General features: G+C 39.5%; 2 protein-coding genes across 3 annotated transcripts; both read left to right on the top strand.

The window, feature by feature from the left end:
- Positions 1-49: 49 nt before the first annotated feature.
- Positions 50-3,969, top strand: LOC125254022 (extracellular calcium-sensing receptor-like). Of its 2 annotated transcripts, none has more exons than XM_048168378.1 (6): positions 50-315; positions 809-1,100; positions 1,326-2,153; positions 2,288-2,515; positions 2,628-2,751; positions 2,863-3,969. In XM_048168378.1, exons 2-6 carry the CDS (start codon positions 816-818, stop codon positions 3,774-3,776), a joined length of 2,379 nt encoding a protein of 792 aa, XP_048024335.1. In that variant the 5' UTR covers positions 50-315; positions 809-815; the 3' UTR covers positions 3,777-3,969. The 2 variants fall into 2 exon arrangements, with proteins under 2 accessions (XP_048024335.1, XP_048024334.1); XM_048168377.1 differs by having other exon boundaries at positions 50-463.
- A 7,461-nt stretch (positions 3,970-11,430) lies between these two features.
- LOC125254214 (extracellular calcium-sensing receptor-like) lies at positions 11,431-15,819 on the top strand. The gene is made up of 6 exons (XM_048168724.1): positions 11,431-11,829; positions 12,174-12,465; positions 12,665-13,492; positions 13,807-14,034; positions 14,214-14,337; positions 14,426-15,819. Exons 1-6 carry the CDS (start codon positions 11,582-11,584, stop codon positions 15,337-15,339), a joined length of 2,634 nt encoding a protein of 877 aa, XP_048024681.1. The 5' UTR covers positions 11,431-11,581; the 3' UTR covers positions 15,340-15,819.
- Positions 15,820-27,837: the final 12,018 nt, after the last annotated feature.

The raw sequence follows: 27,837 nt of genomic DNA, 5'->3' as shown, positions 1-27,837 counted from the left end.
AAAGGCACTATATAAATAAAACTGCTTCCTCTTTAAAGTTGTAATTTCTTTGTAATCTTGTTTAACCTTTCTTAACCTTTTCTTAACCTTGTTTAGAAAAAGAAATCATGATGAGATCGGATGGTGACGTCCTGATTTCCAAGGATGGCACCACCCGCTCTTTTTAAAGTAACACCCCTCCAACCTTCAACCACAACCTTCATCATAAATTAGTTAGCTGAGTGTGTGAGAAAGGACAAGAGATGTGCATCACACTGTATATTTTTCTTTACCTGTCATTTAACTGTATTTCTGCAGCTTCAATCCTCAGATCAGGTACCTGTCAGCTCCAGGGACGGTTCAAATTGAATGGAATGTACCAGGATGGAGATGTTATACTTGGAGGCCTGTTTCAGGTTCATTTTTTCACAGTGTTCCCCGATCTGAGCTTCAAAATGAAACCAGAACCACCACACTGTGAAAAGTGAGTCTGGAGCCAGACATATTGCTTAACTATAAAAGAGGAGAGAAACATATTTAAAAATAATAAGTAAATAACCTAATTAATTAATAATAAGAATTATGAATGTTCTTCTTGAGCCTCTTTTATCATATTTAATTTGCTCAAATTATGTGTTGACAGCAGTAATAAACCTTGACAAAAAAAAAAAAATGTATGTCTGTATCGAAACTACTGTGTATTTGACAAGTCCGCTAGTGATGCTTTAACTCAGAAGTATTTGAAATGTGTTAATGGTTCTATTAATTTGTATTTTAATTATCTTTTAGTATCACTAAATGTACACATTTAACATTTTGTCTATCCTAGATTTGATATGGAAAGCTTCCAGCAGGCTCAGACCATGGCTTTTGCAATAAATGAGATAAATAAGAATCCCAGTCTGCTTCCTAACATCACTCTTGGTTACCATCTTTATGACAACTGTGTGAGGCTAGGAATGGCATTCCGGGCTGCCATATCCCTGGCTAGTGGGACAGAAGAGTCCTTCTCAAACTTAAACTGCACTGGCCATCCTCCGGTGATTGGGATTGTCGGGGATCCTAGTTCAACTCCTTCCATTGCGATTTCCAGTGTTCTGGGACTGTTTCGAGTGCCTATAGTAAGATGGAATGAAAAAGTAAAAATACACTGTGTGCAAATGCACTTTTAAGTTAAATTTGGTGTCCCTTTCTGCCACAACCACACACACACACATATATAATTCTGGAACTTCACATCTGTTTGTGTATAAAAAGAAAAAAAAAACACTGATCTTTTTTTGTTTGTTTGTTACACTATTTGTCTGGCTTATCTCTTCTCTTCTTTCTCCATCTCCACTAATTAGGTTAGTTACTATGCCACCTGCTCCTGTTTGAGTGACAGGAAAAAATACCCCTCTTTCTTCAGAACTATCCCCAGTGATGCCTTCCAGGTGCGGGCTATGGTTCAGATCTTGAGATATTTTGGATGGACCTGGGTTGGTCTTGTCTACAGTGATGATGACTATGGCATCTATGCCGCTCAGTCCTTCCAGCAGGAAATGCAGCTGATTGGACATTGTTTTGCTTTTTCTGAAATTCTACCCCATGATAACAACCACAGAGATATTCAGCGTATAATGGGAGTAATCCAGGCTTCTACAGCTAGAGTGGTTGTTGTTTTTTCTACATCATCCTTTCTGTTGCCTTTGATGGATGAGGTGGTGTTGCAGAACATGACAGGCAGGCAGTGGATTGCAAGTGAAGCTTGGGCCACCTCACCTGTATACCATACTCCACGTTTCCTGCCCTTTCTTAGGGGCACACTGGGCATTGCTGTTAGGCGTGGAGAAATTCAGGGGCTTCATGACTTTCTGCTACGTCTTTGTCCCAGCAATGATCCAAGAAATAATATGTTGAGGATCTTTTGGGAGAACATGTTTGGGTGCAGTTTTGAAACAGGGGATAAAGAGACAGATGGAGAGCAAGTGAAAAAGGTGTGTACAGGACAGGAGGATCTGAGCACAACAGACACACCATACACTGATGTTTCAGGTTTGAGGGCAGCGTATAATGTCTATAAGGCAGTTTATGCCCTGGCACATGCGCTTCATGACCTGATGCAGTGTGAGGAGGGGAGAGGACCATTCAGTGGCAACAGTTGTGCTGACATAATCAAACTAAAACCCTGGCAGGTAAGACCCACAGGAATAGTGCAGATTATCTCCAGGCATATAGACTAGCTATGTGGAAAAGCAAAATATATGCTCTATGTTAATTCAAATTTCAGATAAACATATAACACCTGTCCTGTCTACGAACTGTACAGCTGGTTCACTATCTACAGAAAGTGAACTTCACAACAGGTTTTGGGGATCATGTGTCATTTGATAAGAATGGAGATGCTCTGGCCATCTATGATGTTTTAAACTGGCAGCCGAGCTCTGATGGGTCAATACGTATCTACACGGTCGGTGTAGTAAATGAAGGGGTGGCAACGGGGACGGTGCTCACACTGGATGAAGAAGCAATTTACTGGAACTTTGAGACAAAAAAGGTAAGTAACATTAAAATATTCAATGCTGTGATAAGACAAATAAATGAATACAAAAGCCACGCTTATCATTATGTAGAAGAGATAAACACATGAAAGGTGATGTCTCTTTCAGCCCCCACGTTCTGTGTGCAGTGAGAGCTGCCCCCCAGGAACCAGACGAGCCACGAGAAAGGGCCATCCTGTCTGCTGTTTTGACTGCCTGTCATGTGGAGATGGAGAGATTTCTAATACAACAGGTGCTAATTATATTGAAGACTTTACTATTGGTAAACAGTATTTGACTATAATATGAAAATGTCCCAATTTCCTCTTAAATTCTTGCCTTTTTCTCTTTTTCTTAATCACAGGTGCTATTGAGTGCACAGTGTGTCCAGATGAGTTCTGGTCAAATAAAGATAAAGACCAGTGTGTCCCTAAAGATGTAGAGTTTCTATCCTATGAGGAACCTCTTGGCATCTCTCTGACCACTGCATCTCTGCTTGGCACCTGCTTCTGTGCTCTTGTGATGGTCATCTTTACTCATCACCGTAACACTCCCATAGTACGAGCCAACAATTCAGAGCTCAGCTTCCTACTTCTGGTGTCACTCAAACTGTGTTTCCTGTGTGTACTGCTGTTCATTGGTCAGCCACAGCTGTGGACATGTCAGTTAAGACATGCTGTGTTTGGCATAAGCTTTGTCCTGTGCATCTCCAGCATCCTGGTTAAAACTATGGTGGTAATAGCTGTGTTTAAGTCATCTCGGCCAGAGAGTAAAGGAGCGATGAAATGGTTTGGAGCAGTTCAACAAAGATGCACAGTTCTGGTCCTAACAGCCCTCCAAGTTGTGATATGTGCAGTCTGGCTATCAACTGCCTCTCCAACACCCCATAAAAACAACCAGTATATCCGCTCTAAAATAGTATATGAATGTGCTATTGGCTCAGTGGCTGGTTTTTCTATGCTGCTGGGATACATTGGACTGTTGGCAGCAGTAAGTTTCCTTTTAGCCTTCCTGGTGAGAAATCTTCCAGATAATTTTAATGAAGCAAAGTTCATCACTTTCAGTATGCTGATCTTCTGTGCTGTGTGGATTGCATTTGTTCCAGCATATGTGAGCTCTCCAGGAAAATATGCAGTGGCTGTAGAGATATTTGCCATTTTAGCTTCTAGTTTTGGATTACTGGTGGCCATATTCGCCCCAAAGTGCTACATCATTCTTTTACATCCGGAGAGAAACACTAGACATGCCATAATGGGAAGAGAAACACATAAGAAATAGTTTTACATGCTGCCTGCATATCTTTGGTGTATGCTTGTAGATATGTTATTTTGAGTGTTCCTAATGCATGTAATTGAAAGACTTCCTCTACATGCAGGTGACTCATACAATGCATGTTTTGCATATTTTATTCACAGATAATTATTAAAGTTGTTGATTTACACAAGAAAAAAAATAAAGTAACAGTAAACGAGGGAAAAAAATACACATTTATGCTTTTTCTTGTTTAATTGCCTGGGTATTAAAGATGAACTGGCCCATATTTTGTAATGATGAAATGGCTTAGTTGTTCCATATTTTTAATCTGCGCTATTAACACTAAATTGTAAAGATGTATCTTATCAGAACCGGATCTGGATAATATATCTTTAACAGCACGGAAGATCAGCATCTCTCTGGTGACATATGCAGGACTTCGGGCCATTTCTGCCAAAACAATGACCATTTCTTACAAATGACTTCATGCTTACATTTGATCCATCCAATCAATAACAGATGGATAAAACCAAGTCCCCATTTCACAGTGTCCCCAAACACAGCTTCGATAAATCCAAGCAGCACACTGAAAATAAATATATTGAAAAATAAATAGAAAAATATATAAAAACACACACAAAGCAATAAATACAAAAATATATAAAAGCATACACATTAAGCAATATATAAAAGCATACAAAATTATATAAAATTAAATTTAAACTAAAATGTTAATTCATTTCTGGGACTGTTTTGAGTACCTATAGTAAAATGGGATGATAAATATTAGATGGGTGGTAAAAATTCATATTCATGTTAATCTTTTTTTTCATGTTAACTTCCATTGCTTTAAGGATTGAACATTAAGTATATTAATGTTAATTATAAGGATAACATTTTCAAATATTTTTTTAAATGCCGCAAAACTTGGAGCAACTTTAAAGGGGAAATAAAGCACACAGTTTCCGCCAATCTCATGTTAATCTTGAGTACCTATAGAGTAGTATTGCATCATTCATATCTTCGATAAGTCTTTAGTTTTATCATATTAATAAAAGATAGACGCTGTACAGACTCTTTCTCTCCTGGAGGCGTGCTGTGGGCAGAGTCATGCATAGTGACCGTCTGCAAGCTGTGACAATTAAATAAAAAGGAAACAAAAACACATGTGTTATTTACATTGACAACAAAACACAGACATTTGATGCAGTTTTACTCACCGCCTGCAATCTGCAAATCCAGCGTCAAAGTTGTTTACAAAACATTTGTCACCAAAATTCCAGGAAAAAACAAACATGTGTATGCAACTCTGTTCCTGCCCTGAAAAAAAAAACTGCATTCACTGTTCTCTTAACACTGGGTTCTTTGGGAATCTGAAAAAGGTTATCCTTCCCTCACAACCAAAAAAACACTTCTTTTAAAAAAGTTGTGAAGTAAAATATCTAGCTTCCACCAGACCTCCTTCCATATTCAGTGTACGAAGAAAGTGTAAAACTCTTGCAGTTCTCAAAGCTAACACTACGTCCTACGCCTTCCCTATTCAATTTATGGAAAAAGTGTAACTGCCAGTTTACACTTTCTTCGTAACTTAAAGTAAATACGGATGACGGTCTGGCAGAAGCTAGATATTTCATTGCATAACTTGTTAACTTTTGATATTTTTTTTTACACAAACACATCGCTTCACTTCAGAAGGCCTTTATTAACCCCCCCGGAGCTGTGTGAAGCACACATTTATGATGGATGGAAGCACTTTCTTCAGCTCATACTCATTGATCCCTATCACTGCCATTATAAATCTTGGATGCATCAGGATATTTATTAATATTTCTCAGATTATGTTCATCAGAAAGAAGAAAGTCATATACACCTAGAATTGCTTGAAGTTGAGTAAAGCTTGGGCTAATTTTCATTTCAAAGTGAACTTATCCTTTAACTCTCTGGAGTTGGGAAACGCGCCGGCGCGCTTTGCAGGATTTTTTTCACATTGCAGCAAAACAGTCTTAAAATACTCCATGATTTTTTGTCATAGAGACATAAGTAATATATCAACTGAAACTATAGAATATCTTCTTTTATATTGTTTTGTATGAACGAGTAGGCAGGATAATTTTTACATCATTTTGAAGCAAAAACTCTAGTCTACAACCTCCAATACCCAGAAGTCTTGTGAACACAGATTTAATATATTTTTTTTGCCTTATTTCAGTGACTTAAGTTTTTTGTTTTTTCAATAACCACACATAAACGTTATTCCTTCAAAAACACAAACATGTACACAAGTTTGGAAGTCATCAATTTCAGGATCAAATAATCCTGAAAAAAAATATTGTACACAAATATTTTGTACAATTGTACACATTAAATGTTTCTTGAGCAGCAGATCAGCATATTAGAATGATTTCTGAAGGATCATGTGACACTGAAGACTGGAGTAATGATGCTGAAAATTCAGCTTTGCATCACAGGAATAAATTACTTTGTCAAATATATTTAAATAGTACAGAGTTATTTTAAATTGTAATAATATTTCACAATATTACTGTTTTTTACTGTATTTTTAATTAAATAAATGTAGCCTTGGTGAGCAGACGAAACTTCTTTTAAAAACATTAAAAATCTTAGTGGTTCCAAACTTTTGGACTGTACTGTACATACATGTTCCTCACATATTATGGTAGCCTAGTTTGTGCTGAATACAGTGTAATGACACTTGTGTTATTAATATGTTTATGAACAACTGAAAAAAGCACAAATGTCAGGGCATGTCGAAACTTCTCCAGGCCACAAATCAGCCTCAGACTCCAGAGGGTTAACAGTGTAAATAAGTCAGAATGCATGAAATAGCACTAGGACCTGCAGGCATTTTCAGTCGACGAATCGCGCCTAGAGTTCGGGCCGGGCGACAGCCATATGGTACTGAGACCCCGGTCTGGCTATGTGCCCAAGGTTCCTACCACTCCCTTCAAGGACCAGGTAGTGAGCCTGCAAGTGCTGCCCCCGGAGGAGGCAGGTCCAGCCCTGGCTTTGCTCTGTCCAGTTCACGCTTTGCGACTGTACATAGACAGAACTCAAAGCCTCAGGACCTCAGACCAGCTCTTTGTCTGTTACGGAGGCCAGCAGAAGGGAAAGGCTGACTCCAAGCAGTGGATGGTCCACTGGATAGTGGACACCATCGCCTTGGCTTACCAAGCACAAGGCGTGCCCTGCCCACTCAGGTTGCATGCTCACTCTACGAGAGGTGTTGCATCTTCCTGGGCGCTGGCTCATGGCACCTCGCTGACAGACATTTGTAGATCTGCGGGCTGGGCGACACCTAACATATTCGCTAGATTCTATAGCCTTCGTGTTAAGGTGGTCTCCGCTCGTGTTCTCACCTCAAATGGTCAGAGGCACGGAGAGGCCTCGGCTTAGTGTCGGCTTGCTGCGCTTACATGCACTTATTACTCCAGACAGTCCCTACAAGGCAGACCCTGTTGAGTCCTCTGATCACCCTTCGGCAACCAGATGTGGCGGAGCATCTGGCGCCAGGCCTATGCTCTGTTGTAACCGGTTTTAGGTTGGGTTCCCATATGTGTGACCCTATGGGGATCACATATGTGTAGTTCCATGGTTGCTCCTAAACAATGCCTGTGTCTTTTCCTCTGAGAGAGCCCAGCTCTCAACAGGTTGGAGTCACCCCACTACTTACATATGTAGTACAGTCCTACGAGGTTAGTCCATATGTACTTCTTCACATAACTCCTTCGGGGAAGGATGCGGTTTCCGCAGCGTTCCTTTCCCAGTGAAAGGGTGCGCTTTCCAAGTGTTATCCAATAGTCTCACTGAATGGGTTTTTGGGGAACTGCAGTGATCGACACTCTCTGTGTTATCCCTGTCCCACCATCCTTAGGCAAGGGGGTTCAGGTGGCTTGCAACAGAGCGCTGGAAGGGGCAGCTCCTGTGGCGCTTTGGTAGGGATTCCTATTCGTCGGTCTGTCCGACATACTTCGAACGTGACTGAATGGAAATGTGTCGGTTACGTAGGTAACCCTCATTCCCTGAAGGAGGGAATGGAGATGTACGTCCCGTCGCCACAGTCGCTATAACCCTGCTGATGCTGCTGCCTAACCTGTTCGGCTCCTCAGCGAAAACCTGAAGATGCAACACACCTGCTGCTCATTAAATATCCGCGCTGCGAGGCGAGCAGCTGCTGCATGCCAGTGTGCATTGGCTCGTTTTAGTTACACTCAAAGCAGATTGGCCTCTCTAGCAAGATTCCTATTTGTCACTCTGTCCAACGTATGTCTCCATTCCCTTTAGGAAACGAGGGTTACCTATGTAACCGAGACGTTTCCTCTCTTTTTTGTAATTTTCTGTTATTTTTTTCCCCATTTTTTCTTTATTTTCAGTACTGTTATTATTTTTATTTTTGATATTGTTATTATTATTTACTGTTTTTAATGAATAATGTTATTGTTACTTTTGTCTCTTTTTTTCTCTTTTTCTTTTGCTCTCTGAAAAGCCTCCCATGGACTGGTGTTGAAAATTAGCATGTGTGCTAAAACTTAAGCAAGTGCATATGGTTCGTCCAATGTATTGATTTGATTTGATTTGATTTGACAAGCCTTTATAAAAATTGTACAAAATAACAAGTATCCCATACACTTCACAAAAACTGTCGAGGATAAAACACAATAAAGCCACTGGCTTATTTCCATTGCGGCCCTCAATGTTAATATAAAGAATAGAGGCATACATACAGAAGTGACAGAGCAACAGTATCTCCCAATCAACCTACAATTTAAAAAAAAAAAAAAAAAAAAAAAAAAAAAAAACAAGCTAGCTTATATCACCAAACAACCATCTTTTTACCAAACTTTTAAATCTCCCAAAATCTTTTACTCCCTTTAATGACGCTGGTAATTTATTCCATTCAATAGCACTAGTATATAAAAAAGTATTCTTCCCTACCAAACTTTTAAATTTACATGGACAAATATTAAATATTAAAATTTCTACCCCTAGTACCATAAGAATGCTGTTGCTGTAAAAAAAAAAACACCCTTTTTTCCACAGTCAATAAACCCAACTCCTTAAATGATTCACTATGCAAATGTGTTTGTGAATGCACTTTTAAAATAATTCTAACTAATTTATTTTGCGCCTTTTGCAATTTATCTTTCATACCTTGAGAACAACTACTGTACCAAAATGAGGTAGCATAATCAAAATGGGGCTGAACAATGGGGCTGTAACTGATCACATGTTAAATAAAAATCTAATAATAATAAAAAAAAATAATAATAATAATTTTTACGAAACTTGGTATGGGTCACTGGCATGATGCCCTGAACGAGCCTTAGAAGTTGAGCCAGCCCCACCTATTGGTAAAATCAAATATTCACATGCTTATAACCTTGGATTTGGTATTTTCACAGGAGTCATCTCCTTAGATCCCTGAATCCTTGCTGAGGTAAAGTGACACCAAACATGTTTTGCCTTACAGTTTGTGCAACATTGTGATTTAACATTTAAGCAACTTTCGTCTGATTGAGACAATTCGAAAACAGGTTGTTGCTTAATTACCAAATGTCAAAACTTTTTTATAGCAAGTGGCAAAAAAAATGTAATCAAAGTTGGGTGTGGATTTTTCTTTTTTTTTTTATGAGCTCATAAATATAAATGTCTTATGGGTTCATTACAAAATTGTGGATTAATCCATGGCGGGTCATCTGTAATTAGATCAGAAATAGACATATAATATAGAGTGCAATAAAGCAGGATAATTAATCAATTTAAAAAGGCAGGATAATTAATACATTTAAAAAGGCTAATATTCACCTCCTGTATGTGCTTTAAGTCTTCGACCAGACAGCGTTTTAATCTTTGGTTTGCATAACTTAGTCGACACATGGAAAATAACCACTCCTGTAAGTCCTTTGATCTCTTGTCAGTGGATGAACTGTAAAGCCGCAAGATGCGTGATATAACAACAGATGGTGGTAATGAACAAATTTAGTTTGTGATCTAGTAAGTAGACAATGCACTGTTTCACTGCATTACAGACTCGTAACTCGTCAGAACGCAAAGCAGAATGTAGCTTTTGATCGCACTGTTACACTCACAGTAAAAACAAAATGTTGTGCTTTTTGCAAAATAAAGAAAACTAACATGAGTCTTGTGTCCAAAGAAACTTTGAAATGTCAGGTTTTAAATAATGTAAGTCAAATCAAAAACAAATAGTCTCTGTTTATGTAATCTGTTTGAAAAGAGAGAGAGATGTCAGTTGTTCATAAGTCACCTCATTATCCACTAATGTGGCCACGCCCATGGAGAGCACGCACTATTCAAAGGCAAATTCTGAGGTGATCCATGTAAACAGAATCAACGACTCCCACGGTCATCAACTCGAGGACAAAAAAAGTGCATCAAGTTTAGTCAGATTCATGTACTTTTCATCATTTGCGATATGGTGAGGAATAATGTTCAAGTCACAAGTAAGTCGCAAGTCCCTACCATCTCAAGCAAGTTACAGTGCACACAAACCAAGCAAGTCAAGTCCTGCTAAGGGTCAATTCAAGTTACAATACCAAACAGAAACAAGTACACTGTAAAAAAAAAAAAAATTTTGATGATTTGTTATCACTACATTTTTTCTTTTGTCAGATCAACTTAGATAATTAATTGGGTTCAGATAACATAATATCTTCAGCTTCTGTTGATTAAACCAATGGCCTTCATTGTATTAATTAAACTTTTTAATTTCAATTAACTCAAATTTTAAGGCAACCAGGTAACTTACTTTTTTAAATTAAACCAACAATTCTTTTTTTTTTTTTTTACACAGTGTAAAGTTTTATATTGGCCTCAACCTTATTTATTTTACCCTCAGAAATGAACTTTCTTAATTATCCTCATACCATAATATTGATAATAATAATAATAATAATTTCTATTGTTAATAATAATTTTATAATTATTAAAACATGTATTATTATAATAACAATTTTATGAAAAATGTTGAAGATAAAACAGTTGAAGGTAAATTCACAATTGTAATGCATTTATATTAGTTTCATACGAAATATAGAAAAATAGCTTGTATCTGCTAATTCTATTCATCATTGTTAAAATAAAAAAAGGAAGAAACCACATTTTCCATATTTCATGTCTGGTTTAAAAAAGGAAAAAGGAATGGATGCAAAAGTACACAGACCCAGTCAAAGGGGCATTTCATCACATCAATTAAATGGATATGTATTTATGTATACTCTTACAAGAACTGAATATTTTATAACACCGACTAAACAACCTCTGGCTCTGCCTGCTACAGCAGACACATCCCAAACTCTTGCTATCCTAATTATTTGGCAACATGGATTAAGCTGTTTTCCATGAATATGTGAACTTACAATTGATTAGTTGCTATAGGTAAATAACTAGAATAATAACAAAATGCAGGAAATGGTCATTTAATTTGTGCTACACAACACTGTGTTTACAATAATAGATAATAGGATAATAAATAATGTCAGGAAAATAATATAGCAGCATTTATTAGCAGCATTTTGTACAGCTAAAATAACAGGAAACAGATGAGACCGGAAGGCTCGACACATTCAAATTACAAATGGCCTCGCCCGCTCTTATATTAATGTTTGTCAATGAAAAAAAAACTGGGTTAAGAGAATGCATTTTAACATTAAAATTCTTACATACTTCACCTTTAACATAAATTAGAAAGTGATGGAAAGGTGACATCATGTTTTTCAGAGACGCCCACTTAGCACCGCCTGCACATTTAAAGCAACACCCCACACAATCATCATCATAAATTAGCAAGCAGAATGGGTGAGTTGGTCAGAAAGAGAGAGATGTGGATCATGCTAAAAATCTGCCTGTGTCTGTCTTTTAAGTGCATCTCTGCAGCATCAATCATCAAATCAGGTACCTGTCAGCTCCAGGGACGCTTCAAGTTGAATGGAATGTACAAGGATGGAGATGTTATACTTGGAGGCCTGTTTGAGGTTCATTTTTTCACAGTGTTCCCAGAGTTGAGCTTCAGAGCAAAGCCAGAACCACCATATTGTGAAAAGTGAGTCTGGGGCCAGAATGACTACATAACTATGAAAGAAGAGAGAAGGAATTAAACAAAAAAATTAAAATAAATAGGAAATATTGCTGTTTTTGTCAAATAATGTGTAGACAGCTATGATGCTATCTTGACCAAAATAACAACAATAATATTAATAACAATAATAATTAAAAAATGTATTAAAACCACTTTATATCTAACAAAAGGTGTACCATAGGAGGGTTCCATGAGTGATGCATGATCTCACATTTATTTGGAATGCATTAATGCTTAATTCATATTTTAGTTATTAGCTTTTTATTTGTATCACTTTATTATAATAATTTCTCTTGATTTTTCCTTAGATTTGATATGGAAAGCTTCCAGCAGGCACAGACCATGGTTTTTGCTATAGAGGAGATCAATAAGAATCCAAACCTGCTGCCAAACATCACTCTTGGTTACCACATTTATGACAACTGTGTGATGCTAGGGATGGCGTTTCGGGCTGCCATATCCCTGGTTAGTGGGACAGAGGATTCATTCTCCAACCTAAACTGCACTGGCCCTCCTCCAGTGATTGGGATTGTGGGGGATCCAGGATCAACTCCATCCATTGCGATTTCCAGTGTTCTGGGGCTGTTTAGAGTACCTATAGTAAGATGGGATGAAAAAAAGTAAAAATGCACTATATGCATATTTTTTTTTTTTTTTGCACTTTTCAGTTACATGTTTTTTTCAGCCAAATATATTCTGAATTATATTCTCAAATATATTCTGTATGTGTATGCTGATCATAACTCAATTTCTCCATTTCATTTCTGTTTCATGTTTTCGCACCATCTTTCCTAATTAGGTTAGTCACTATGCCACCTGCTCCTGTTTGAGTGACAGGAAAAAATACCCCTCTTTCTTCAGAACAATCCCCAGTGATGCCTTCCAGGTGTGGGCTATGGTTCAGATCTTGAGGCATTTTGGATGGACCTGGGTTGGTCTCCTCTACAGTGATGACGACTACGGAATCTATGCTTCTGTTTCCTTCCAGCAGGAAATGCAGCTGTTTGGAAGTTGTGTTGCTTTTTCTGAAATCCTGCCCCATGATAACAACCCCAAAGATATTCAACGTATAATGAGGGTGATTCAGGCCTCTACAGCTAGAGTGGTAGTTGTTTTTTCTACTTCATCCTATCTGATACCTTTGATGGATGAGGTGGTGTTGCAAAATCTGACAGGCAGGCAGTGGATTGCGAGTGAAGCTTGGGCCACTTCACCTGTGTTTCACAGTCCACATTTCCTGCCCTTCCTGGGGGGCACACTGGGCATCGCCATCAGGCGTGGAGAGATCCAGAGACTTAAAGACTTTCTGCTACGTCTCTGTCCCAGCAATGACCCAAGAAATAATATGTTGAGGATCTTCTGGGAGAACATGTTCAGTTGCAGTTTTGAAACTGGAGGTAAAGAGACAGATGGAGAACAAATGAAAAAGGTGTGTACAGGACAGGAGGATCTGAACACCACGGACACACCATACTCTGATGTTTCAGGGTTGAGGGCAGCTTATAATGTCTATAAGGCAGTGTATTCCCTGGCACATGCGCTTCATGACTTGATGCAGTGTGAGGAGGGTAGAGGACCATTCAATGGGAACAACTGTGCCAACATGATCAACCTAAAACCTTGGCAGGTACTACTGTAGGTACTGCAGACTGCAGATACTGCAGATTCTCTCCAGGCATATAGAAGAGCTTATGTGGAAAAGCACGTTAATTCATATTTTGGATATTTTAATTAAACTGATATTGTCACAATTATATTACTATATTTTAATAACAAAAGATATATTTATATGTGATATTATTTGAAACCATAACAATTAAACTTTAAGAAACATCAGTCAATAATTCATTTTTATCACAGAACTTTAAGTAAGTAAGTAAAAGTAAAGCGTGGCAATCATTTTTAACTTTTAAATACCTTTCCTGTCTACAAACTGTACAGCTGGTTCACTACCTACAGAAAGTGAACTTCACTACAGGCTTTGGGGATCATGTGTCATTTGATAAGAATGGAGATGCTCTGGCCATCTATGATGTGTTGAACTGGCAGCCGAGCTCTGATGGGTCAATAAGGGTAAAAACGGTTGGTGTAGTAAATGAAGGGGCAGGAACAGGGAAGGTGCTCACACTAGATGAGGATGTATTATATTGGAATTTTCAGATGAAAAAGGTAATTAATTTTATAAAGTTTGTTATTTATTTTAGTTTTTATAATTAAAGGCATGATACATTCATTCTTACATTTCTGGCATACTGTACAACAATGGTTTCCAAATGCCTCATGAAACTATTACAGTATATGAGCTTTCACTCTATTAATAAATAACAACATATGCTGTCCCCTGACAGCCCCCACATTCTGTGTGCAGTGAGAGCTGCCCCCCAGGGACCAGACAAGCCATGAGGAAGGGACACCCTGTCTGCTGTTTTGACTGCATGCCATGCAGAGATGGAGAGATTTCTAATACAACAGGTAAGGGTTTTTTTTGGAAAAACTCTGAATATAATTTGAGAATAATTTCCTCATAACTTTTTACCTTCTTTCCTTTTCTTACTCACAGATGCCATAGAGTGCACAATGTGTCCAGATGAGTTCTGGTCTAATCCAGATAAGGATCAGTGTGTCCCCAAAGAAGTAGAGTTTCTGTCCTATGAGGATCCTCTCGGCATCTCTCTGATCACTGCCTCCCTGCTTGGTACCTGTTTCTGTGCTCTTGTAATGGTCATCTTTGCACATCATCGTAACACCCCCATAGTACGAGCCAACAATTCAGAGCTCAGCTTCCTGCTGCTGTTGTCTCTCAAACTGTGTTTCCTGTGTGTACTGCTATTTATTGGCCAGCCTCAGTTGTGGACGTGTCAGTTAAGACATGCTGTGTTTGGCATAAGCTTTGTCCTGTGCGTCTCCAGCATCCTTGTCAAGACTATGGTGGTAATAGCTGTGTTCAAGTCATCTCGACCAGAGGGTAAAGGTGCAATGAAGTGGTTTGGAGCAGCTCAACAAAGATGCACAGTTCTGGTCCTAACTGCCCTGCAGGTTGTGATATGTGCAGTCTGGCTATCAACTGCCTCTCCAACACCCCATAAAAACAACCAGTATATCCGCTCAAAAATAGTATATGAATGTGCTATTGGCTCAGTGGCTGGTTTTTCTATGCTGCTGGGATACATTGGCTTGTTGGCTGCAGTAAGCTTCATGTTAGCCTTCCTGGCGAGAAACCTTCCAGATAACTTTAATGAAGCAAAGTTTATCACATTTAGCATGTTGATCTTCTGTGCTGTGTGGATTGCGTTTGTTCCAGCATATGTGAGCTCACCAGGGAAATATGCAGTAGCTGTGGAGATATTTGCCATTTTAGCTTCCAGTTTTGGATTACTGGTAGCCATTTTTGCCCCAAAGTGCTACATCATTCTTTTACATCCAGAAAGAAACACTAAAAAAGCCATCATGGGAAGAGAAACACAAAAGAGATAGTTTTGCATTATTGTGATGTTTCATCTTTGTGTAAAATTATTTAAAATATTTAAATGCCTGCTGTTTTAAAGAATTATAATTATTAAAAGGATAGTTCACCTAAAAATGAAAATTATCCCATGATTTACTCATCCTCAAGCCAGGTGTATATGACTTTCTTCTTTCAGATGAACACAATCAGAGATATATTTAAAAATATCTTGGCTCTTCCAAGTTTTAGAATGGTAATGAATGGGGGTGTTCTTGTGGGGTGTGGATTTTTGTAACCCAAAAAATGCATCCATCCATCATAAAAATAATCCATACAGATCCAGGGAGGTAATAAAGGCCTTCTAAAGCAAAGTGGTTGTTTTTTTTAAGAAAAATATCCATATTAAAAACTTTATTAATAACTAGCTTCCAGCAGACGGTAGTATTCATCAGTTTGCGATGCGTGGCTCAGGACAACTTGTGCAGTACACGTAAATCAACCCCCACACAATCACAAAAATAACAAAAATAATTCCATCAGTGTACACCCCAACCTCCTAACTAACATCATAAATAACATCAGAAAATTTCATTAAAAGTTTTAGAGATTTTTCCTTGTTTAAATTAATTTTATTTTTTAAATTTATGGTTTCTGTTTGGCAGCCATTGTTGCCAGTCATTTGACCTTTTTTTTTTTTTTTACAGTGTAAAACTGTTATTTTACAGAGTTTTCCTAGATTATTATGATCAAACACCTTCAATAAAGTGACAGCACTAAAAGTTCAACGCAGAATCACTGTTATTTTACATATTATAATAAAAATTTTTAAAAAAGCCTTCAATAAAGTGTTAAAGCATGCTCAAGATTCTAAATCAACAGTTTTATTTTGGAAGACAAAATACAAAGACGAATGTAAATCAGAAAATCAGGCAAAAACAATGGAAACGCTCATTAAGAAAGATGAACTGGCAATACTTCGTAATGTGCAAACACACACCCTGCATCCCAATGTGCATACTATCCACCCTATCCGCCCTAAATAGTATGGAATATTACTAGTGTCACATACTATTTAGGATGGATAGTATGCACATTGAGACGCAGACTCACCCTGCGTCCCAATGTCCGTACTATCCATCCTAAATAGTATGTGAGATTAAAATAAGTGTGTCCCAAAGCATAGTATGTTGAAAGGAGTATGCCAAAAGTCCCCGGATGGTCTACTATTTCCGGTAGATTTTCGAAGTGTAGATCCGTGCACACTATAGAGGCTAATATTGCCCACAACCCATTGCGCGTTGTTCGAGGATTCAGTTCAGAACTACAAACACGAGTAAAAAGTGTTAAAAACTACAAAACATGGCGAATATGCACGATCGACGCTGAGAGGTTGTTTGAGTGACTAATAATAAGTTTAAACTGATAGAAAATATATTTAATGTTATATGTGTTATTTTTCATCTGCAAATACCAATGTGGACTTTTATAAAGATCTGATTGGCCATTAACTTTTAAATGCATCATTATGCATTAATATGAGGAGAGTTCTCCACATGAAAGACTCGCGACTGCAGATCAACGTGCTGCATTTCTCTCCGATACGGTAGGAAATTAGCTAAATGAAATGTGGAGGATGTACGATGATTGACAGGGCAGTTTACGGTGACTGGATGCGACAGAGAGCAAAGACGCAATTGTATGACGTGATAGTATGTCCCAAAGCTTGTCTACTCTTTTGCTACACACTCAAAAGTAAGTACTTTTTGTTCACGGAAAGAGTACATACTTTTAGGGCGTAGTATAAGTAGGCGAATTGGAACGCAGCAACAGTCTTTTCCTAAATACTTCTTAAACAGGAAATGCAAGTAGAAGCAGAGAGAGTGGTACACAGTCAATATTCAAGCGAGGGCTCCCTCTGCTGGCGTGGCGTTACAGAACCCCCTCCTCTAGAAGCACCACCTGGCACTCGACGCAGACGTCCCCGTGGTCGTGGTCTGGAACAATAAAAATCCTCGATAAGAGAAGGGTCCAGGATATCACAGGTGGCTACCCACGATCTCTCCTTAGGTCTCTAGTCCACCAAGTATTGGAGCTGACCCCCTCTCTGTCTTGAGTCCATTTACTTCACCTTATAAGCTGGAGTTCCATCAGCGTCCAGTGGTGGTGGCAGCTCTCGAGCATCAGTGTCAGGGTCAGCCACCGGGTGGACCGGTTTGAGGAGGGAAACATGAAAGGATGGAGAGATTTGATAGTTAGCAGGAAGCTCTAATTGGTATGTGACCTCATTTATTCTTTTTAGAATTTTGAAAGGACCAACATACCTTGGACTGAGCTTCCTGCTGGGTAGCTGCACCTTGAGGTCCCTTGTAGAAAGCCAGACCCATTGTCCTGGTTGGTAGGGAGGATGTGGACGACATCGTCTGTTGGCCTGGAGTTCCTGTACTCTCACAGCTCTCTGAAGACAGACGTGTGCGCTGTCCCACACCATCTCACTACACCATTCCACTGTAGGGACCGATGTGGGTTCGCCAGACCACGGGAACAAAGGAGGTTGATACCCAAGGACGCACTGGAAGGGGGTCAGTTGAGGAATGAGTTAGTGAATTTTGTGCATATTCTGCCCATGGAAGGAATTCAGACAAGCGGTGTTGTTCTCAGCTACAGTATGATCAAAGATATCTGCCAATTTCTTGGTTTAATCATTCGACTTGTCCATTTGACTGAGGGTGGTATCCTGACATGAGGCTGATGTTAATGTCCAGATATTTACAGAAAGCTCTCCAAACTCACAGCCCAGTCTAGAGCTTTGCCAGACAATAATGTCATCATGAAAGCGCATTTCTTTTCTTCTGACACAAATTTGTCTTCCTGGTTATCAAAGTAAATTCTTACTTGACGAATAAAGCCTCCACACTGCTCTGCACATCCATTAAATTTATCTGGTAATGCAAAGCTTACAGTCTTTCCTGTGGCCGATGAAAGAGACTGAGATGTGCCAGGTGTTCATTGAACACAGCTTAGCGAGTTGATCTTGGTAGCCCTTTAACACTTCAGTTTGATGAAACGATGAGGTTGAGGCGGCGTTAGAATCCATTTGCGGATGTTTATTAGCAGTAGGTTTTAGTGACAGAAACATTAAGCCAGGCAATAGGTCAAAACCACAACAGCAGACCAATCTGGTGACATACACAAGTGTAATCCAAAAGGCAGAGGTAAGTAAACAGGCAGAAGGTCCAAACACAGTCATCAGTCCAAATCAGGCTACCAGTGCAAAGGGATAATCCAACAGATGTAAATCAGAAAATCATGCAGAATCATACACAAGACAATCAGGCAGAAAACAATGGAAACGCTCGGTAAGGCAGATGAACTGGCAATACTTTGCAATGTGCAAACACACAGTCTCTTCCTAAATACTGTTTAAACAGGAAATGCATTTAGAGGCAGAGGGAGCCCTCACCTGAGTATTAACTGTGTACTGCTCCCTCTGCTGGCATGGTGTTACATGTTTACTGTTAGCTTTATATTTTAGCTAGTATTTTCTAATATCAGTTTTATATTGTTTTCCTCAATGTTCGACCCCTGTGGGCTCCATAGGTCACTGTGATTTTGTAAGTAAGACATGTTCCTGGATCAACATATTTTGTTGATCCTGGAACAACATTCCCATCAGAAAATTTAGTCCTAACCTTTTCCCAACCCCTAAACCTAACCCTGCCCATAACTTATCCCTAAAATCAGAGGAAAATGATAGTTGAATAACACTGTTGTGGAAGCACCTAACCAAGGTTGTAAGCCTAAACCTGACATAAATGGTAAACTTGTCCCTCAAATCTGTTGATGGTTGATTTGAATATTGTTCCAGGATCAACAAAGATGTTGATCCAGGAACATACTTGGTGAAATCACGTTCACCGGGCTCCATATAGCTCTGTTAAAGGGTCATGAAACCCCAAAACACTTTTTTGAAGATGTAAACAGATATGTATTGGCTGCACATCATTGAAAACACTAAAGGTACTCATTAATGTTATTCATAAGTGAAAAATAGTTATTTTTGCATTTTTCAGAGCAATTTCTGTCTTCCGGTTTGAAAAGCTGAGTCAGAGCACGTCACAAAATCTGACGTAATCGTGTACTTTCAGCCCAAGTATGGGCATGGTCGAATATGCTGACGTAGACCGTTTCGAGCGATTCTCGACATATATTCATGACATAAAGCTTATTTAATCCAATCACTGCACTGTAGTATGCATACAATTATAATTGCGGTATTATGCATGAGGAAGTATCACTTTTTTCGCCTCAGTCTCTTGTCATTCAGAGACATATCGTTGGTGTTCGTTTCTTCAGTGCTACAACACAATGTGTTTTCCTGAGATGCGACCAGAGCAGAGGTTTGTGTGTATGTGGATTGTTTTGCTGTAATCTACCAGCACAAATGGAAAATATGTTCGCATGAGATCAAATTACAGCAGAGAATTCAAATGTCACAAAAGTGCGGTTATTCACCTCTGCCTGCTCTAGCTGCGTTCAAACACGTGAGCCGTAGGCTATGTTTCCCTCAGCACAGCAGCACGTGTTGTTTGTATTTTGCTCGCGATGCGGTCAGAACTGGAGTTTGAATATGAACACATGAAAAATACAATTGTTATGATATACATGCGGAGCGCGCATATGATCAGTTTCAGTGCGGAGCTTCACATTGTGTTTAACAACACTAGCCACGTGGCACATAGCTCATACAGAATAAAGTATCCGTGTTTGAAGTGTTTATTTCACACATTCTCCTGCAGCAAACATTAACCAGCACAGTGTAGTTATGCACACATATTTCATCAAGTCTTCTTCAAATGAATTATATGTGCAAACTGGACACTGATACAGTGGTGTAGCCTATCTGAACGCGACGACATGATTATTCTAATAGACAAAAGACTGATTTTGAGACTGTAGTGCTCATAAATGTAATCAAAGTAGCCTATTATTAGCCCTATTAAATATTCTTTCGCATTTCTCCCTTGTGCTTGGGAGTTTGTTGTCATTTTCTCCGTGCTCATATATTAATATTCATTATTCTGTATAATGAGTGTGTTGTATGTCTGTGCTTTATTAGTTGTTCTCTCCCCTCTTCTCCCCCTCTACACTCCCACTTTTCCAGAGCTTTACACGCCCATTTTAACAGACTTTTTTGAGCTTTGAGGTGTGAACGACCAGGGTAAAACAGGGGTTTCACGACCAGGGTAAATCATGACCCTTTAATATATACCACATTGTCTTTTAATTCAGAATCCAATAAGTGTAATAAGTAAAATCAAAACATACAACAAAAGGTCCATGATTCTGGTCCAATAATCACAATCCAAGGAAACAGTCCAAGTCAGCAACAATACAGCAAAACAGGAATAAACACTCAGAAATGAAAACCGTGGTTAATCAAGACTTCGCAATGAGAAAGAGCATGAGAGCGGCTTAAATAGTGAGTGTGTGAGGAGATGATTGGCTGCAGGTGCGCGAGTAAACAGTCCCAGGTATGTGGGTGCATGGGAAATGAAGTCCAATGTAAACTAATATTCGGGTGACGGCTCCCTCTGGCGGTTTGGGAGATCTGGTGCAGGTGACTCGATTGTGACAGAGCCCCCACCCTGCGAGCAGCTCCTGATGCAAGGAGGGCCGGCTTCTCCGGATGCGTCCTATGAAACTCTTCAGTTAGCATGGGGCCGAGATTGTCCTTAGCACTGACCCGTTCCTCCGGGCCAAAACCCTCCCAATCGACCAGGTATTGAAGTAACCCATTGCGACGACGAGAGTCGAGCAGGTCTCGGACCTGATATACCTCCTCGTCATCGATCAGCATAGGCGGGGGTCTCTGGTCCTCGGTGCCTGTGGTTTCCTGACCCTCTCCTGGACCGCCAGCAGGTTTCAGCAGAGACATGTGAAAGGTGGGAGAAATGCAATAATTATCAGGTAGTTCTAAACGGAATGAAAAAGGTGTAATTTGTCTAAGAATTTTGAATGGACCCACATACCTAGGACTGAGCTTTTTGCACGGAAGCCGAAGGTGGAGATCCCTGGTGGGTAGCCATACCCACTGACCAGGAGTGGCAGGATTTTGAAGCAAGTTCTGGGCATATTCAGCCCACATGTGGTATCGGCTCCAATCAGACTGGTTGTTCTGGGAGTAAGAAATGAGTGAGCTCCTGGTTTAGACGTTCAGTTTGGCCATTGGACTGCGGGTGGTAACCGGAGGTAAGACTGATGTTGACATTTAGGAGGCGGAAGAAAGCAGACCATACTCTGGACGTGAATTGTGGCCCCCTGTCAGACACTATACAGTGGGTACGTAAAGTATTCAGACCCCTTTAAATTTTTCACTCTTTGTTACATTGCAACCATTTGCTAAAATCATTTAAGTTCATTTTTTTTTCTCATTAATGTACACACAGCACCCCATATTGACAGAAAAACACAGAATTGTTGACATTTTTGCAGATTTATTAAAAAAGAAAAACTGAAATATCACATGGTCCTAAGTATTCGGACCCTTTGCTCAGTATTTAGTAGAAGCACCCATTTGATCTAATACAGCCATGAGTCTTTTTGGGAAAGATGCAACAAGTTTTTCACACCTGGATTTGGGGATCCTCTGCCATTCCTCCTTGCAGATCCTCTCCAGTTCTGTCAGGTTGGATGGTAAACGTTGGTGGACAGCCATTTTTAGGTCTCTCCAGAGATGTTCAATTGGTTTTAAGTCAGGGCTCTGGCTGGGCTATTCAAGAACAGTCACAGAGTTGTTGTGAAGCCACTCCTTCGTTATTTTAGTTGTGTGCTTAGGGTCATTGTCTTGATGGAAGGTAAACCTTCGGCCCAGTCTGAGGTCCTGAGCACTCTGGAGAAGGTTTTCGTCCAGGATATCCCTGTACTTGGCCGCATTCATCTTTCCCTCGATTGCAACCAGTCGTCCTGTCACTGCAGCTGAAAAACACCCCCACAGCATGATGCTGCCACCACCATGCTTCACTGTTGGGACTGTATTGGACAGGTGATGAGCAGTGCCTGGTTTTCTCCACACATACCGCTTAGAATTAAGGCCAAAAAGTTCTATCTTGGTCTCATCAGACCAGAGAATCTTATTTCTCACCATCTTGGAGTCCTTCAGGTGTTTTTTAGCAAACTCCATGCGGGCTTTCATGTGTCTTGCACTGAGGAGAGGCTTCCGTCGGGCCACTCTGCCATAAAGCCCCGACTGGTGGAGGGCTGCAGTGATGGGTGATTTTCTACAACTTTCTCCCATCTCCCGACTGCATCTCTGGAGCTCAGCCAAAGTGATCTTTGGGTTCTTCTTTACCTCTCTCACCAAGGCTCTTCTCCCCCGATAGCTCAGTTTGGCCGGACGGCCAGCTCTAGGGAGGGTTCTTGTGGTCCCAAACATCTTCCATTTAAGGATTATGGAGGCCACTGTGCTCTTAGGAACCTTAAGTGCAGCAGAAATGTTTTGTAACCTTGGCCAGATCTGTGCCTTGCCACAATTCTGTCTCTGAGTTCTTCGGGCAGTTCCTTTGACCTCATGATTCTCATTTGCTCTGACATGCACTGTGAGCTGTAAGGTCTTATATAGACAGTTGTGTGGCTTTCCTAATCAAGTCCAATCAGTATAATCAAACACAGCTGGACTCAAATGAAGGTGTAGAACCATCTCAAGGATGATCAGAAGAAATGGACAGCACCTGAGTTAAATATATGAGTGTCACAGCAAAGGGTATGAATACTTAGGACCATGTGATATTTCAGTTTTTCTTTTTTAATAAATCTGCAAAAATGTCAACAATTCTGTGTTTTTCTGTCAATATGGGGTGCTGTGTATACATTAATGAGGAAAAAAAATTAATTTAAATGATTTTAGCAAATGGCTGCAATATAACAAAGACTGAAAAACTTTCCGTACCCACTGTATCTTCGGGTAACCCATAGAAAATCTGAACACGAAGTTACAGAGTGACTCGGTGGTCTCCATGGCAGTGGGGAGTTTTGGCAGAGGAATTAAGCGACATGACTTGGAGAAGAGGTCTACTACTGTTAGTATGGTGGTGTTGCCGTGTGAATTGGGAAGATCAGTGACAAAGTCTATTGCGATGTGTGACTGGGGCGCTGTGGTATGGGCAGTGGTTGAAGCAAGCCGGCCGGAACTTGATGTGATGACTTTGAAGTATTGCAGATGGCACAGTGAGAGACAAAGTGAGCTGTGTCCTCGGACATTGACGACCACCAATACTTGTTCTCAAGTAAGTGAAGTGTTGCTGTGATACCTGGGTGACCGGAGCTTGGGTTGTCATGGGTGTGATGCAGCAGTTTATTTCTGAGTTGTTCTGGGACATATGTGCATTCTGGTGAACATTCGGGAGGTGGTGGTGTCTGAGTGTTAGTGATGTTGATCTCGGTCTTGGCGTTCTTGGAACCGGGTCGGTAAGTAACAGAGAAATGGAAGCGAGTGAAGAAGAGCGCCGACCCGGCTTGACGAGGATTCGTACGTTTAGCAGTTTCAGATATTCCAGATTCTTATGGTTGGTCAGAACGATGAAGGGCTGTTGAGCACCCTCGAGCCAGTGACGCCACTCCTCCATGGCTGCCTTCATGGCTAACAGTTCTCGGTTCCCCACATCGTAGTTACGTTCAGCCGCAGATAGCTTCCTCGAAAAGTATGCACAGGGGAATACCTTGTCTGATGGCTCATGACGTTGTGAGAGAAAGAAAGAAATAAAAAACACTTTCCTGCTTCCAGTCAGTGATTTCAGTATCATATGGTTGCAGTCCAATGTGTGTCAATATCTGGTCACTATGATTCACAAATCTGTGAGATAAAATAAAAAATAAAAAAATCCTCTGTGAGTATTCTGATAACAGGATCATATCAGCTATTGAAATAATGTTAATATAATGTCCACTCTTAACAGAAAACATGAGTTTTGTGATCTTATGCATGCACGTATTATTGCACATCATGTGAAGAAAATTTTGTATAGGCCTATATTTTAAATTACAGTACCGATCAAATGATTGGACACATATTACTATTTTTTTATGTTTTTGAAAGAAGTGATGAAGTGAAATGAGTGATTTGTGGGTGATGCAGCTCTGGTGACAGGATGTGCTCCACTGAGTGATTTCCCCCTCTCTGCATGTGTGGATCCTGTCGACGTAACCAGGGTAGCCCCAGGATGAGTGAATGAATTGGTGAGTTAATGATGTAGAACTGGATGGTTTCACAGTGAAGCAGACCGGTTTGCATTTTTCTCCAGGCCTATATTTTAAATTACAGTACCGATCAAATTATTGGACACATATTACTATTTTTTAATGTTTTTGAAAGAAGTCTCATGCTCAACAAGCCTGCATTTATTTGATCAAAAATACAGAAAAAAACAGCAATACTGTGAAATATCATTATATTTAAAAATGTAACCCTTTGATGAGTACGATCACACCGGTGTGATTAAACAGAGAATATTTGTTTTCGATTTGACTCATGTACTCATTACTTGTTATATTTAACAAATAATTGTTTAAAACTTACTCTGGGGTCTGTCCCCATCCCCCGAGAAGATCAGCCTTAGTTATATTGCCCTGAAGTATGTGTGTGTTGCCACGTGGAAAAGCAGAGACAAAGAGGCACAGAAAACCAGCATTTTTCCCCACAGAAAACAGACTTTCCTTTATTAATTTATAGACAGACTGTTCTATAAATGAACATGTATATCCCCAGGAAATGGTATCCATTATTACTGTTTGTTGTATTGTACTCAGTATTGTATTCACATGTTTTATGATACATTTAAGGTAACTTCAATTATTCCATGTTTAGTGTCTATGGGTTTGTATCGAGAAGATTTAAAGGTCTAGGTCTAAGATTTAGGTCCTGGAGACCTCATGCTGGTGCAGGGAGAGGAGTGGACTGGAGTGGAGGTCTCCAGGGCAGGTCCATGAACCATGGCAGGTCAGGGGCCTTGGCAGGCCACGGCGGGTCAGGTGCCGTGGGCGGCCATGGTGGAGCCCTACCCACATGTGTGTCCTCCACATGTACCCCACCCACGGGTACTTGCCCCCCCCCAAAAAAAAATACTTGGGGAGGTTTAGGATGAGTCTGAGGAGTCTAGGAAAAGGAGTTGTTTTGTGGGCTGGAGTGGGCTCTTGGGCGGCGGCAGGCTCGGTGGCGGCGGCGGCGGCTGGTGGCCAGGAGTAGACAGGACCATTGAAGCGGTATGTGCAGGGTTCTGGGGTGAGGTGAGCTGGCGAGGCCCGATAAGCTGCTGATGGGGCTGGACAAGGACAATTCTGGTTCTCTTGAATTTTGTCGACTTCAAAATTAGTTAGTATGTGGTTAGTATGTGTTGAAAAAGGTTTTTAGCATTTTGGAATGTAAAGTTTATGTTTATTTAACAAAATATGGTTTGGGGCAGAAAATGAACCCTCTACTGCATAGTGTTGCCATATGGAAACATACACTTTGTGTTCATTTCCTTGCCACTGTCTCTTTAACAGAACATTCTCGTTTTTTTTGTTGGTAAGAGAAGACCTTAGTTTAGCCAATGATGTGCTTTGGTTAAGTCACATGACATGCTATTTTTTTCTGTGGCGCGATTTTCTGACAGACTGCCGTCTCTTGTATGTAGTTGCTAAAAGCAAATTAAAACGTCAGTAACAAACAAGGACCCGCCCATGTCACATTCACAAAAAAATTGTTAACATCATCTCAGGTAAGTTATGATGACATATTCACCACTCAAAAAAAAAATTATGAAATTAGTTTTTGGTAAATCGATAAAATGTCTGTGTTGCCATATGGCAACACTGCGCAATAATGGAATGACATTATTATAATAGGTTAGATAGCTAGCAAAGGCCAGCTGCAGTCTGTTAATCAGTAACAACATTAATGCTAGTGATATAATGTTGATTAGTCGTATGTTAAGGACTGCCATGACATATGTATTATGGATTAAATCAACATCGGAGACCTGCCACCACAGCCAGTATACTGGCCCAGACCTACCACTGGCCTACCATGGTGTCTCAAAAAGGCAGGTGCAAGTGGTTGTAAGTGTATTGTTAGGGTGAAGTGCACCAAATGTGATGTGTACATGTGCCTCACCTCTGAAAAAAATGCTTTTGAAGTTTCATACAGAAAAAAAGTGAAGTTTCAAGGATTTTGGGGGGTTCATGTTCACAACCTTCCTCTCATAAGATTGCGTAATGTCGAATTTTCATGAACTGCAATGTTTTTGGTTTTATGTCAATGTTTTATGATACATGATGAACAGTATTAGATTTGTTTTTAACTGTCTACATTTGCAATTTAAATAATATTCACAAAAAAACGTAATGAAATTCAAAGAATATAAAGCATTATTCAGCAAAAGAGAATGGAATAAATAAAAGCACAAGATTTTGGAAAATAAGTATAAGGTGTTGTTTATATTTACTGCTAAAGCTTATAATAGCACCAATTGATTCAATACAAACAACATTTTCTAGGAAAAATATGAACTATATACACTTACACTTATTCTAAGTTATTTCCACTACTGTACGTTGTTGCCTACAACATATCATATTGTTGCTTACATATCATAAAGTACCTTAAAATAATATTTTTTTCCAAAAAATTTTTTTTACAGCACTTCAAGTTAAGCCATTCTAAGAAAAGAAAAAGAGTCAAATATTTTTTTTTATAAATGTATCATAATGCGTGTGGTAGAGGGTTAACTATTTGGCTAATTGTGTGATGTATGTGTGTTGCTGTGTTAAGAGTTTAGAAAAAGTACTTTAAGTATCGGTAAACGCTTGTTAGCAATTTAAAAAAATTGTAAATATTTAGAAATAGCAGATTCCAATCTCAGTTGAGGCATAGTCAGGTGTTGAAGTTATTTTCATTACATGGACACACAGAAAAATAGGACTCTTTGAATCAGATTTGTTCGGTGTGTATGAAGAACACAGAGGAGCAGAGAAAAAATATTGTTTGGGTAAGGAAGAGGAATAGATGAAGGAGGAGAGGAGAAGTTGGATCAGGACAAGGGACAAGAAGAGGTAGAGGAGAGGAGGAAGAATGTGTGATGGATTGTGCATCTCTGTTTTTTTTACTTACACATGTGGAACCTATGAAAGCGTATTTCTGCCATGCATAGAAAATAAAAAAAGGTAATTGTGACTTTTTATTTCACAATTCTGACTTTTTTTCTCTCAAATCCTAGTTTATATCTCACAATTCTGAGGGAAAAAGTCACAATTGTGAGATGTAAACTCACAATTGCAAAATAAAAAATATTTTTGATAAAGAGTCACAATTACCTTTTATGTTTTTTTTCAAAAACCATGTATGTTGGATTTGTTGTTGATCAATGGCAGCAATTTCATGTTTTCATTTCAGTAAAAGCTTCATACTACAACAGTTTTACTGCAACAATTCCAATAACACTGTTCCCACACACTGAATATGTGGTCATCCCACCCTCTGGGGGCAACATCAACAC

The sequence above is a fragment of the Megalobrama amblycephala genome, linkage group LG19 (genome assembly GCF_018812025.1).
Source record: "Megalobrama amblycephala isolate DHTTF-2021 linkage group LG19, ASM1881202v1, whole genome shotgun sequence".
NCBI lineage: Eukaryota > Metazoa > Chordata > Actinopteri > Cypriniformes > Xenocyprididae > Megalobrama > Megalobrama amblycephala.
Note: the sequence above shows the minus strand (reverse complement) of the source record. Positions and strands in the feature narration are given on the sequence as shown.